Source organism: Berghia stephanieae, chromosome 14 (assembly GCF_034508935.2).
Source record: "Berghia stephanieae isolate SIO BIC M18660-M18661 chromosome 14, UCSD_Bste_1.3, whole genome shotgun sequence".
Classification (NCBI taxonomy): domain Eukaryota; kingdom Metazoa; phylum Mollusca; class Gastropoda; order Nudibranchia; family Aeolidiidae; genus Berghia; species Berghia stephanieae.
Genome location: NC_088373.1, coordinates 22,368,190 through 22,381,920, shown reverse-complemented (window position 1 = coordinate 22,381,920; position 13,731 = coordinate 22,368,190). Strand labels below are relative to the sequence as shown.

Here is a 13,731-nt window from a genome sequence, read left to right as displayed (position 1 = left end):
AGAATCACTTCAGTCATTTAATTCATTTAATGAAATGCACAAAAAAAAATAATTTTTTTTTTAAATTTGAAAGAAAGAAAATAAGTAAATAAAAGAAAAGTGGCCGTACCCAAACATCGACTTTGGGAGCGTCATACTCGACCCCTTCAAACAATTCAGGGGCTGCATATGGTGGACTCCCACACCACGTCTTGAGGGGTGAATCGGGAGTGAAGAAGTTACTGAACCCAAAGTCTGTGGAAAGGAGGGGAGAAACTAAACTACTATGACATTAGACAGCATGGGGGAAAAAAAAAAGTGTTCAGTTTGAGGAAAACATCCAAGTTTCAAGAAAATTAAATTTCTAATTTTTTAATTTTTTTTTAACCCAATGAATTCTGTAATTCATGCACTTCAAGTCTGATGGTTAAAATAGCTATTATAATAATAATAATAATAATAATAATAATAATAATAATAATAATAATAATAATAATAATAATAATAATGATAATAATAATAATAATAAAAATAATAATAATGATAATCAAGAAAATAACCAAATAAAACCTATAAATAAAGACTTCCTGGACTGTGGATCGAACCTCGCACTCCTGAATACAGGTTAGAAGTACAAGCCATTCATCAGGTAGTCTGAGGTCCAAATACCCAGTGGAGAGAAGACAAAATTTAAAAAAAATTTTTTTTTTTTTAATGTTTTGTCCGAAATATTTTTATATTCTATCACAGCCTACTCAAAACTTCTATAATAATAATAAATCATATAAAATTCCTTGTAAAATTCATTCTCCCAAGGACTTCGTTCTTTTCCAGCTAGAAGCAATACATACCATAGCAATGACTATGAAAAATGTTTTTTTCTATTTTTGAGGAAAAATTGTGTCTAAAATCAAAGCCCTACCTCCACTGAGTAAAAATGTTTTTGAATTTTGAAAATCCATTCATAAATAAACAAGTTATGCAGTTTCAAAGGTGTCATTTATTTGGATGACCCGCAAAGAGGAAAAAAAAGCAAAAATATGGGACGCTTTTTCGGCATTTTTTTTCGGCCTTTGGTTGTATCTTGCGTAATAAGTGGATTAAAAGATTGAAACTTGAAGAGCAAATTAGGATGGTGTTTTGTAAAATACGGGAAAAGTACTACTCGTCATATTCATATGAAATTTTACAACCAAAAAGAAGAAATGTTCATGTATTACCTTGTCAGCGACAAAACCTCCACGCCCGGTAGTTTTAGAAATATTTTACTCCAAAGAGTAAAAATCTATTTTTAACGGTCTTCTGGTAATCGCACGAGTTTTGTCGCTTGACATAATCTAAAATGATCTTTTTTCTAACTGTGTGCCAACTTTCAGTCATATTCATAGATAAACAGCGTCGTAATTAATTTTTTTAAATAGCATATACGAAACGGCTTCGTCCCATATTTTGACGCGAATTCGGGCACTTCGTAAGCGAAAAAGAGGCCCAAAGATTTGTGCGGGATAGTCATTGCTACATACCAGCAATTTTAATGTTGAGATTGGTGTCCAATAGTAGATTCTCAGCCTTCAGGTCCCTGTGCACAATCCCTTGACTATGACAATAGGCCACAGCAGAAACGATCTGGCCAAATTTACGCCGTGCTTCTTTTTCGTTCATCTTTCCGTGAGCTACCAGATGATCTGATTTGAAGTAAAATTTGATTAAAACTATAGGAGCCATTTTAAAAAAAAAAATTTTTTTTTTAAAAAGAAAAGAAAAAAACGTGAATAATGATAATATCAGAAGTCCAAAATCAGATCAGGGTTTGGAAAATAATCCAATAATGAAATAATCATTTGGAGACACACACACATACACACACACACACACACACACACACATTTTTTTTAAAAACGTGAATAATAATATCAGCAGTCCAATATCAGACCAAGAGTTGGAAAATAATCCAATAATTAAATAATCATTTGGAGACACACACACATACACACACACACACATACACACACACACACATACACACACACACACACACACATACATTTTTTTTAAAAACGTGAATAATAATATCAGCAGTCCAATATCAGACCAAGAGTTGGAAAATAATCCAATAATTAAATAATCATTTGCAGACATACACACACACACACAAACACACACACACACACACATTTTTTAAAAAACGAGAATAATAATATCAGCAGTCCAATATCAGACCAGGGTTTGGGAAATAATCCAATAATCAAATAATAGTTAGAAAAATAATAAATAAATAAAAAAAGAAAGAAAGAAACATAAAGTTAAAAAAGAATATGCAGACTTGCACACACACACACATACAAATTATATATATATATATATATATTTTGTTTTTTGTGTTTTGTTTGTTTGTTTGTTTTTTTGTTTGTTTTTTTTTTGTTTTTTTTTTTTGGGGGGGGGGGGGGGTATTATGTTATCTTATTTTATTCATTTCCTTCCGACCCATTTGTTTGCTCAACATTGATAGAGTATATAAAGGAACGGTATAGGTGGTGGGAATCATGATCAAAAAACAATTAATCCTAGATTACCTTTAAATAATAATAATAATAATAATAATAATAATAACATTAATAATAATAATAATAATAATAATAATAATAATAATAATAATAATAATAATAATAATAATAATAATAATAATAATAATAATAATAATAATAATAATAATAATATATACTTCATTCATTTTAAAAATGGCATGCATCAAAATGTATAAACACAAAGTTGAAATCTATGGCGACAATGTATACATATATATATATATGCAAATGCACAAAAATGTAAAAATATACAACCAAGAACCAATAGCAACACTTTATATATTAATTTGATAAATTGAGATAGGCCAGGGAAACTGGGAGAGATAAATTCCAGGTTCTATGCGTTTAGTCCACGTTCATTAAGATTTCTGTTTGTTTGGTTTTCTTGGCATTCTCCCATTATAGCCATATATATTGAATTGGCTGCCAGTCTACTAATCTATGTGTATAAATTACTCCTAATTGTTTTTCAGTGTTCCAACATATCATAGGTGTGAGAAGTCAGTAACCCCTTAATCTTTTTAGTCTTTAATCCCTTTTGTTGTGGCATTACAGTACTAGACGGCTAACACCATTTTTTGCTCTCCAGTCATCTTGTGTACAATTTAAGACACTTGAAACAACACAATTCAACTCTCTCTCTTATACACACACACTCTCTCTCTCTCTCTCTCTCTCTCTCTCTCTCATACACACAAACATACATTCTCTCTCTCTCTCTCTCTCTCTCTCTCTCTCTCTCTCTCTCTCTCTCTCTCTCTCTCTCTCTCTCTCTCTCTCTCTCTCTCTCTCTCTCTCTCTCTCTCCTTTTTTAAAAATTCCTTTGGATTCTCAAATTCAGTAGTTATTTTTATTTATTTATTTATTGTTCAACCACTGAATCTCTGAGGTATCTTAATGCTGGGCCCTGCTGACTTTGTTCTGAGTCAGGCCAGGTACTTAGAAGAACCATCGGGGATAACGACTGGAAAAAGATCTAGCAGACAAAAGTCACTTGTAGAATATTGAGACGAATGGAGGGAATTTCCAACTTGAGCCTTTATATCGTGCAATATCCACTAAACGTGCTCAAAGCTCTTGACAAAGGGTCCCTAACCAACAGCAACACGTAACATGTAAAACGAGACATGACGCCTGTTAGGAGATAATACAATTTTTTTTCAATAAAACGACGCTGTTAACGGCCAGGTACTCATTTTACACCTGAATACAGTGAGAGAATGTAGGTGAAGAACCTTTACCAAGAACTCAACTATGTGAGTCTTGAACCCAGGACCTTCTGATCTGAAAATGAGTGTTGTGCTAAATGTGTTCTTGTTGTGTTGTTCCTTAACTTTTCGGGAATTGAATTTGTGGTAAGGCTAAGGTCGCTCACAATTTTATCTGTTGCCCTAAGTTTGAGCTTCAAATTTCCTAAAAGTATGTGATTGTCTGAGGCTGGGTCATTTCTGCGTTTAGTACAGGTAGTGTCCATAAGGCTGGGTTATTTCTGCGTTTAGTACAGGTAGTGTCTATAAGGCTGTGTCATTTCTGCGTTTAGTACAGGTAGTGTCTATAAGGCTGGGTCATTTCTGCGTTTAGTACAGGTAGTGTCTATAAGGCTGGGTCATCTCTGCGTTTAGTACAGGTAGTGTCTATAAGGCTGTGTCATTTCTGCGTTTAGTACAGGTAGTGTCTATAAGGCTGTGTAATTTCTGCGTTTAGTACAGGTAGTGTCTATAAGGCTGTGTCATTTCTGCGTTTAGTACAGGTAGTGTCTATAAGGCTGTGTCATTTCTGCGTTTAGTACAGGTAGTGTCTATAAGGCTGTGTCATTTCTGCGTTTAGTACAGGTAGTGTCTATAAGGCTATGACATTTCTGCGTTTAGTACAGGTAGTGTCTATAAGGCTATGTAATTTCTGCGTTTAGTACAGGTAGTGTCTATAAGGCTGGGTCATTTCTGCGTTTAGTACAGGTAGTGTCTATAAGGCTGTGTCATTTCTGCGTTTAGTACAGGTAGTGTTTATAAGGCTGGGTCATTTCTGCGTTTAGTACAGGTAGTGTCTATAAGGCTGGGTCATTTCTGCGTTTAGTACAGGTAGTGTCTATAAGGCTGTGTCATTTCTGCGTTTAGTACAGGTAGTGTCTATAAGGCTGTGTCATTTCTGAGTTTAGTACAGGTAGTGTCTATAAGGCTGTGTCATTTCTGCGTTTAGTACAGGTAGTGTCTATAAGGCTGTGTCATTTCTGGTTTAGTACAGGTAGTGTCAATAAGGCTGTGTCATTTCTGCGTTTAGTACAGGTAGTGTCTATAAGGCTGTGTCATTTCTGCGTTTAGTACAGGTAGTGTCTATAAGGCTATGTCATTTCTGCGTTTAGTACAGGTAGTGTCAATAAGGCTGTGTCATTTCTGCGTTTAGTACAGGTAGTGTCTATAAGGCTGTGTCATTTCTGCATTTAGTACAGGTAGTGTCTATAAGGCTGTGTAATTTCTGCGTTTAGTACAGGTAGTGTCTATAAGACTGTGTCACTTCTGCGTTTAGTACAGGTAGTGTCTATAAGGCTGTGTCGTCTCCACTATCTTGACATTGTGAATGAGGTGGTCAATTTAGTTTTCAACGTATCCACAGGTGATATCCGTGTTGTTTTGTGGTCTTCTTTTATTTTTATTATTACTATTATTATTATTATTATTATTATTATTATTACTATTATTATTATTATTATTATTATTATTATTATTATTATTATTATCATTATCATTATTATTATCATTATGATTATTATTATTATTGTTATTATTATTATTATTATTATTATTATTATTATTATTATTATTATTATTACGTTTACATCACCGTTTGCATGCGTTTTGATTGATGTATTTATTTATTCTAATACACATGCTAATCTGGACACACCACTAAATATATTAATTTAACAAATGATTCTCAAAGACTTCTCTGTCCCTGGGAAAATCACTGGCAATGAAGAGCAATCCTTACTCAAATACAGATATAACATACGTGAGGTTACTTACCGAAGATCTCTCCTCCACTTGCATACTCGGTAACAAGGTAAAGCATGCGTTCTGATTGCATAACCTGAGAATAAATTAGGAAACAAAGAAATTAGCCAATCACTGGGTAGATCTGTGGCACTGAGGTCAAATTAGGAAACAAAGAAATTAGCCAATCACTGGGTAGATCTGTGGGACTGAGGACAAATTAGGAAACAAAAAAATTAGCTAATCACTAGGTAGATCTGTGGGACTGAGGACAAATTAGGAAACAAAGAAATTAGCCAATCACTGAGTAGATCTGTTGGACTGAGGACAAATTAGGAAACAAAGAAATTAGCCAATCACTGGGTAGATCTGTGGCAATGAGGTCAAATTAGGAAACAAAGAAATTAGCCAATCACTGGGTAGATCTGTGGCAATGAGGACAAATTAGGAAACAAAGAAATTAGCCAATCAATGGGTAGATCTGTGGCACTGGGGACAGATTAGGAAACAAAGAAAGCGAGCAAGGCTAGGTGACTTGTTCCAGGCGTACTTGAACTCGGTACCTTTTGGGAAGCAGCAAAGACCACACCGCTGAGCCAAGCTGTCTCAGTGCTGCCAACCCTTACCCATGTAAAATGTGTACAACGGAGAGCCGAAATGAATACAAGATTTTGAACAAATGCGTACAAACCTGAAATATATAATTAGAATTGATATTTATATTAGCTCACTCAACCATAACACTGATTATATCCTTAGTTTACCTGGGTTACTTTTACCCCCATGCCTATTTATTACATTTTTCTGAGAAAAGGATAGTTGAATAAAACTATGTACATGCTTAATTTTAATACATTTTTTCCAATTTTGAAAAGTAGCAAAAATCTCTAGGATTGAGTGAGTTAATGAATACACTTACTTTTCATAGACGATATAAATAGTATCGATTTCCAGAATTCAATGTATAAATCAGATATAACCCAGTCAGATAATATTTTATTGAATTCCCTAAATGAACTTCCGGGTCATGCAATAAATCAAAGTGTTTCAATACACTTAAATAGTGTATATGGCTAAAAAAACTGAACTATAAAAATTAAACAATGCTTTTGTTTGTTTGTTGCTTTAGGTCTCTTCCAACACAATTCAAGTTATATGAGAGACCGCTGAAACAAAAAAACAAGCAATCTAACAAAAATAGTACAAATGTCAATCAAAATCATAACCTAAAGATATCATAAGCTAAATTATAAATAACCAAGAACAAACAGGCAGAGGATTTACAGGAAAAAAAAATATCCCCTGTCAAAAATACAATCACAAACCAAAGAAGCAGGATAGGCTAGTAAAGAGAAGAAGAAACGACATCACTATCGGATCGTACACCCATGCGAACATCATAGGTATATGATTCAAGGGTGATGCTCCCATCCAACCACCCGCTAAACAATGCGTAAGATCTTCGCAGAAAGCAAACAATGAACAAAAATTGTCCCATAATTTCATACACGATGAGACAACATGGAGCAAGTATTTGCGGAGAGCTGGTTATATTTTTATCGTGTTATTGGGCATGATAAAAATAACTCGTTTAATAAATACAAAGAAATGAAATAATCGTATAATATCTTCTATACTTGTAGAGACAGAACCCTCTGGTTTTTGGGTTATATCTCATTATATTATATTCATCCCAAAGTGAAACGAATGATGATAACATTTAGGAACACCACCCTTTGGCACACAAAAATCAAAATAGGAAATGAGATTAGCGTCCTTTGATTGGACATCACCGGAGGAGAAGTTATTTGTAAACAAACCAACTACAAGCCAAGCGCTCCAAATACAAAATTTATTATTCATATTTCTGTACAAAAATGCATAACGTTGATTATGATAAGCATTTTTGTACAGAGATATGAACAATATATTTTGCATTTGGAGCGCTTGGCTTGTAGTTGGTTTGTTTACAAATAACTTCTCCGCTGGTTACGTCCAATCAAGGGACGCTACTCTTCCGCTAATCTCATTCCCTATAGTTGGGAAATTGATGGAAAAAAAAAATTATAGGGAGATCTAAGATTTTGGGGAGAAATTTTTCAGCATACAACTCTAAAATCAACACTCCTATTTTCACTGTCATCGCTATTATTTTTACTCTGACTGGTTTCAATGTTACAAGCTGTAGCTTTTGGCACAATTTGACAATTAAATCTGTTACAAGTGGTAGGTAGGGGAGTGCCCATAGCTCAGTTGGTAGAGCACTCACTTTATAGGCAAAGAGACCCGAGATTGATCCTGGGTGTTGTCAAGATCTTTTTGGGTTTTTTTAACTCCCAGCCCACCCAGCAGGAATTGAGTACTGAGTGTGTTAGAGTGGAAAGTAATTTGACATAGACTAGCATCTTACTTGTCCAAAAGGTAGCAAACTAGGATAAATTCTTTCTCCATGAGCCAATGGCTCTGTGGAGAGTTGTGCGGCTATATGGCCTTATGGTATATGACATTCGCCATTGGATCAGACGGTCCTGGGTTCGAGTCCCAAGCAGCACGTAGTTGAGTCCTTGGAAAAGGCTCCTACTCACATTCTATCACCGCACTCCTGTGTAAAATGGGTACCCGCTAGAGCTGTTTCGGGAATTGGTTTATAAGGGTCTCGCAAATACAGAGTCTTTTATGGAAAGGTCTTTCAACCGCCAAGTCGCTCGGTTTGGTTTGCCATCTTGGCACGAACGAAACCGAGCTTGATTTGTGACCTAGAAATATCATTTTGTGTGTGCAAGCCATGCGGGAAAGTACAGTTGTATTTTTGTTTGTTTTTTTTATCGTAAATTCCTTGCCTGATAAAGACGAATGATGTGGGGATGTCTCAGCAGTTTCATGATTCGGATTTCCCGGAATATTTTGTTCAAGTTATCCGGATCCAGCTGTGTTTTATCCACTATCTTGATGGCCACCTGTCAATAGAAAAGAAGATATATATATATATATATATATATATATATATATATATATATATATATATATATATATATATATATATATATATATATATATATATATATATATATATATATATATATATATATATATATATATATATATTATATATATATATATATATATATATATATATATATATATATATATATATATATCTATATATATATCTATATATATATATATATATATATATATATAATAATATATATATATAATATATATATATATATATATATATATAATATATATAGACTAAACAAATAAATGATGAATAAACTACTTGATCCAGACTCACAGTTTAGACATGTGTTATTTTTTTTAGGTTTTAGGGGTTTTACTGCCCTTGCAACACATTAAGGACATTTCAGTGCCAGTAAAAAGGAAGAAAATGGGAGAGTCAAAACATTCTAGATTTACAATTGAGAGCACACGAGAAAAAGTAAGACAAAAGGGAATGGTTCAAATTGGGAACTGATGTAGATTCCAAGAGCATGCTATTGGTGTATTAGTTTGAGATCACCCAAAAGTCTCATCCAGATGCAAGCACAGGATCCAACTAAGAGGGACTCACTCAAATCCATACATTCAAAATAAACAAATATAATAATATATAACAGAAAGATGATTTACAACGGACAAGACTATCATCTCCCAAAACTATTATCATATATTTGTCTGTTTCCCTTTCAGCCAAGGACTCTGTCCAGAGATAGAATAAAACCAAGTAATCGCATTCTAAGGCAAAGACAGAAAGCAAGTTGGAAAACAGATTTAGGGAAATAGAAGAAGTCACAATAAGTGCCGCCCTGCCCACTATGGGAGGTCAAGAACCCCACCCAGACAGTTTAGATATTTCTACAATCGTTTTTCTTCTTCTTCTTCCTGCCAATGTGCAAACCACCTGGGGTGTATTGTCGCAGACTTTGGTGTGCATGGTGGTGCTTAGAGTGGCACGGATGCAATTTTGTCTCTGAATTGTTAAAAGGTTGTTCAGAGCTAATGTAGTTCTAAATCTGCAGGCAGGCTGTTGCAAAATTCTAATTGTTGATGGAAAAAAACGACCGTTCATTGCATTGTACCCTTGAGTGTGAAAATTGGAATCTGTGATCGTGTTCTCTGGTTTTCCCCCTAGTTGTTGCAGGTTCAAGGTCGTGGGGAACTTCAATCAACTTTTGTATTGAACGGTATATAGCATGGCTGCTTTAGCTTGCTGTCTTCTGTCAAAATCACAGAAAACGACAGTAGTTCTTCTTTGCACGAGTCGTTTGCACATTTTTATTCTAAAGGGTCCAACACAGTGATGACACATTCAACAGCAGGTCTAACCAAAGTTGTGTCGCATTTGGTCCTAGCGCTACTTAGACAACTTTTTATTTATTTGTAATTTTGTCAATATGGCCGTTCCAGGATAAAGTGTTTTTGTTCAGGCCGAGATATTTGGCCGACTTGACAGATGAAAGGGTTGATTCATGAATAACAGTCTGCCATACACTGGGTCTTTTTCTTGGTAGCTCTCGACACTTCGCATGTCTCGGGATTGAACCCCATTAGCCATAAGTTGTCCCATTTTTGTAAACCATCGAAGTCCCGCTGCAATTTTTGGCGATCTACTTGTTTGCAAATTTTGTGATATAGCAAGCAGTCATCGGCAAACAGTCTAGCTCTTCATGACACTACTTCTGGTTATAGTGAAGACATTTTTGTATCTATAAATATGACTTTTAAGCACCACGTCAAGTGTTAGAATAATAACTGCCACCATTATAATCCACACAACTCAACCCATTGTGGTCTAGTGCTATGACACTCGCTTTCGGATCGGAAGGTCCTGGGTTCGAGCCTCACTCGGCGCATAGTTGAGTCATTGGAGAAGGCTCTTTACTCACATTCTCTCACTGTACTCAGGTGTAAAATGAGTACCTGGTCGTTAACAGCATTGTCTCTGTCCGAAAAAATTGTAACATCGCCCAACAGGCGTCATGTCCTGTCCTAAATGTCAAGTGTTGCTGTTGGTCAGGGACCCCTTGTAAAGCGCTTTTAGCATGTTACGTGGATATTGCACTATATAAAAGCTCAATTTTTAAAATTTTTAACCCATTCTATTATAATCAGTGGAGTGGATGGGCTAGGAATCAGGAAGACAATTGTATCTATGGTGATGGGTGCTCTTCACTCATGAAATCAACTCCCTATTTCTTCTTCTGACACAAGAAGTCATGCTACTATCAGTAGTAGTAGTGCTAGTACTATCTAAACTGCCACTTCATTGTCTCTATCTTTCTCACTTGAGAGACGACCACAACGGTTACAATCTGGAATGCCTAAGTCGACATCGGGACCAAATCCATTCAGTCCCACAGCCTAAAACACTACCTTTACCACCACTCGACATCATCATCACCTACCATACTGCCTTTACCACCACTCGACATCATCATCAACTACCATACTGCCTTTACCACCACTCGTCATCATCATCATCTACCATACTGCCTTTACCACCACTCGTCGTCATCATCATCAACTACCATACTGCCTTTACCACCACTCGACATCATCATCAACTACCATACTGCCTTTACCACCATTCTACATCATCATCAACTACCATACTGCCTTTACCCCACTCGTCATCATCATCAACCATACTGCCTTTACCACCACTCGACATCATCATCAACTACCATACTGCCTTTACCACCACTCGACATCATCATCAACTACCATACACTGTCTTTACCACCACTCGACATCATCATCAGCTACCATACTGCCTTTACCACCACTCATCATCAACAACCATATGATCTGACTCCATTAAACAAGGAGAGTTGACTTGCAACCACCCAAAAATCAAAATGGTTGGGAGATTGTGTGGAAAAAAAATTTATAGGGAGATCTAACATATTGGGGAGAAATTTTTCAGCATACCCTAAAATCAAAACTCCTATTTTCACCGTCATCACTATTATTTTTATTCTGACTGATTTCATTGTTACAAGCTGTCCTATTAAGGAACTGGGTCACTGGGGCGTCCAACGCCATTGTCTTAATTAATTAGTGCAAGCGCATAATCATACACGATTGACGTGATGAAATCGATAACAATCCACAAAATATCTTAGTAAGTTAAGAATAAAATCATAGTCCACGAATCATCACATGATAAATTAACCACAAATAGATAATTAATTTTATTTCCAAGAGAATTAAAAACACGATGATCGCTTTGCAAGGTTCACTTTTTAAGTGATTGTGCATGTGCAGGGACGCTTTCTCTCGGGCAAGGTCATATGAATATTCATTGGGTCTAAAAGACCATGCTGATAGACTTTGTCTACTCCACAGATCACACTGACAGTTATCCATAGGCTATATAGTCTTCCAAATGCAAAAGCAACAGACTAAACTTCACTGTGATTCTGTGATGTATATAGTAATAGTAAACTCACTCTCAATTTCATCTAATATAATTGTGACATTACTAAGTATAAATAGTGTACACTGCAGAGCGGATATATTGACATGGGTGCAAGCAACTGGACCTCAAAAAGCCTGCAAGTCTACTTATGACCAGAAATATAATCTGAAAAAGCCTGCAAGATTCACAGACTTACGTTTTTGTCTGGGTCAACTTTCATTTCTTCTCTAATCAACTTCTGGTTCACATTTAATAATATAACTATCACTTCCGGGTCACAGTAGCATCGTGATTCGCTTAAAATCATATGGACGTACCCGACCCGATTGTTGGGACCTAAACAAAAAAAAATAAAAAAATAAAAAATCAATCAAATCCAAATCACAAAAATCCGGCGACGTTTTTTTCGGTAATCCAATCGACCGGCAGGCCGGCACTCTTGCACCCATGTATTGACAATGCTATCGACATCACGCTTATATTGACATAATATTAAAGTCCGTTTTTTTTTTTCACAATTAGTAAATAAAGATCTCATCTCATCTATCAACATAAATATTACCCGAAGTCAGTTATATCGACATTGCCATATCGGAGTGTCTACGTACACTGTAACTTTAGGCAGTTTAACAGTTAGTGAGCAGCAGCAGTGGGAGTCAAATTGTGACCCAACTCGCCCATAAGAAAGTTATGACTGGAAATCGCGTTCGCTTTTACTAAAAGTTTTAAAGGGGTTTTCAATTAAAGATGCATAACTTCGTCATAAAGAGGAATATCACAGATATTTTGGTATCATTATTTTCGTTACTAACCAAGCACCTAGCCTCAGGATCTACGTACACGGTAACATTTATACAAGGTAACCTTGAATCTCGCCTTTAATGGGTTAAATTGTATTGTTTTATTTTTTAAAATAACACACACACACACACATACAGAGCGAGGTCTATCCATAGCTTGCATTGTACTGGCAAACCAGTTACCGGAACTACCGTGTACTTAGATCCTGAGGCTAGGTGCCCGGTTACCGTGTACGTAGATACTGCCTTGCCATATACATCCGCTGGAGTTCAAAAAAAAATTCAGTTTTGACTGATTTTGTACAGGAGTGACATTTTTCTAGAACAGTTGGCTATTATATCGACAACTTGCTTGGCATTTTTTGTGTGCAAAGTTTATAAGGCTACACAGACCCTATCAGTAGTAGTAGTAGAGATGATGTGGTGGTGGTGGTTGTGCAGCCATGGTAGTGATGATGATATATGATGGTTCAGGCTATCCTTGGACTTGCAATCGTAGTATAAGTATAAGGGGAGGCCTTCAAAAAGCTCCTACATCCCCAGTATTCTTTATTTTTTTATTATGTTCTTGTACTTCTAGTAAAGTAGGGGATTTGGGAGGGGGAACTGTTCTCTAGTAGTAGTAGTAGTAGTAGTAGTAGTAAATCGGAAGAAGGGGGGAAGAAAAAAAAGTTTCCCCCCTCCCAAACCCCCTACTAGAACATTATATAAAAAAAGAATACTGGGGATGTAGGAGCTAACATAAATTTCATGACACCGAATTGACAGTCGTGGAGACGAGGAGAGAAGTACAGAAAAAAAAGGGGGAAATGGGATAGAAAACTCTCGATTTATCCCACCCGCTATATACGGAGGCGTGACTCTTCCATGACTGTGTATTGTTATGCCGTGGGTAAAATTTATAGGTGAATGACATATTTCTTTAAAAATTAAAATAAATAAATAACAAAAGGAAT

General features: G+C 35.7%; 1 protein-coding gene across 2 annotated transcripts in view; it reads right to left on the bottom strand.

Annotated features, from left to right (window-relative positions):
* Positions 1-13,731, bottom strand: part of LOC144959981 (uncharacterized) — a 66,488-nt gene that overhangs the window by 52,444 nt on the left and 313 nt on the right. For both annotated transcript variants that reach the window (XM_078892881.1, XM_078892882.1), the window contains exons 2-5: positions 8,392-8,508; positions 5,585-5,648; positions 1,503-1,664; positions 110-234 (exon numbers count right to left, since the gene is read on the bottom strand). In XM_078892881.1, coding sequence (XP_078749007.1) covers positions 110-234; positions 1,503-1,664; positions 5,585-5,648; positions 8,392-8,508 — 468 coding nt within the window. The remainder of the gene's footprint in view (positions 1-109; positions 235-1,502; positions 1,665-5,584; positions 5,649-8,391; positions 8,509-13,731) is intronic.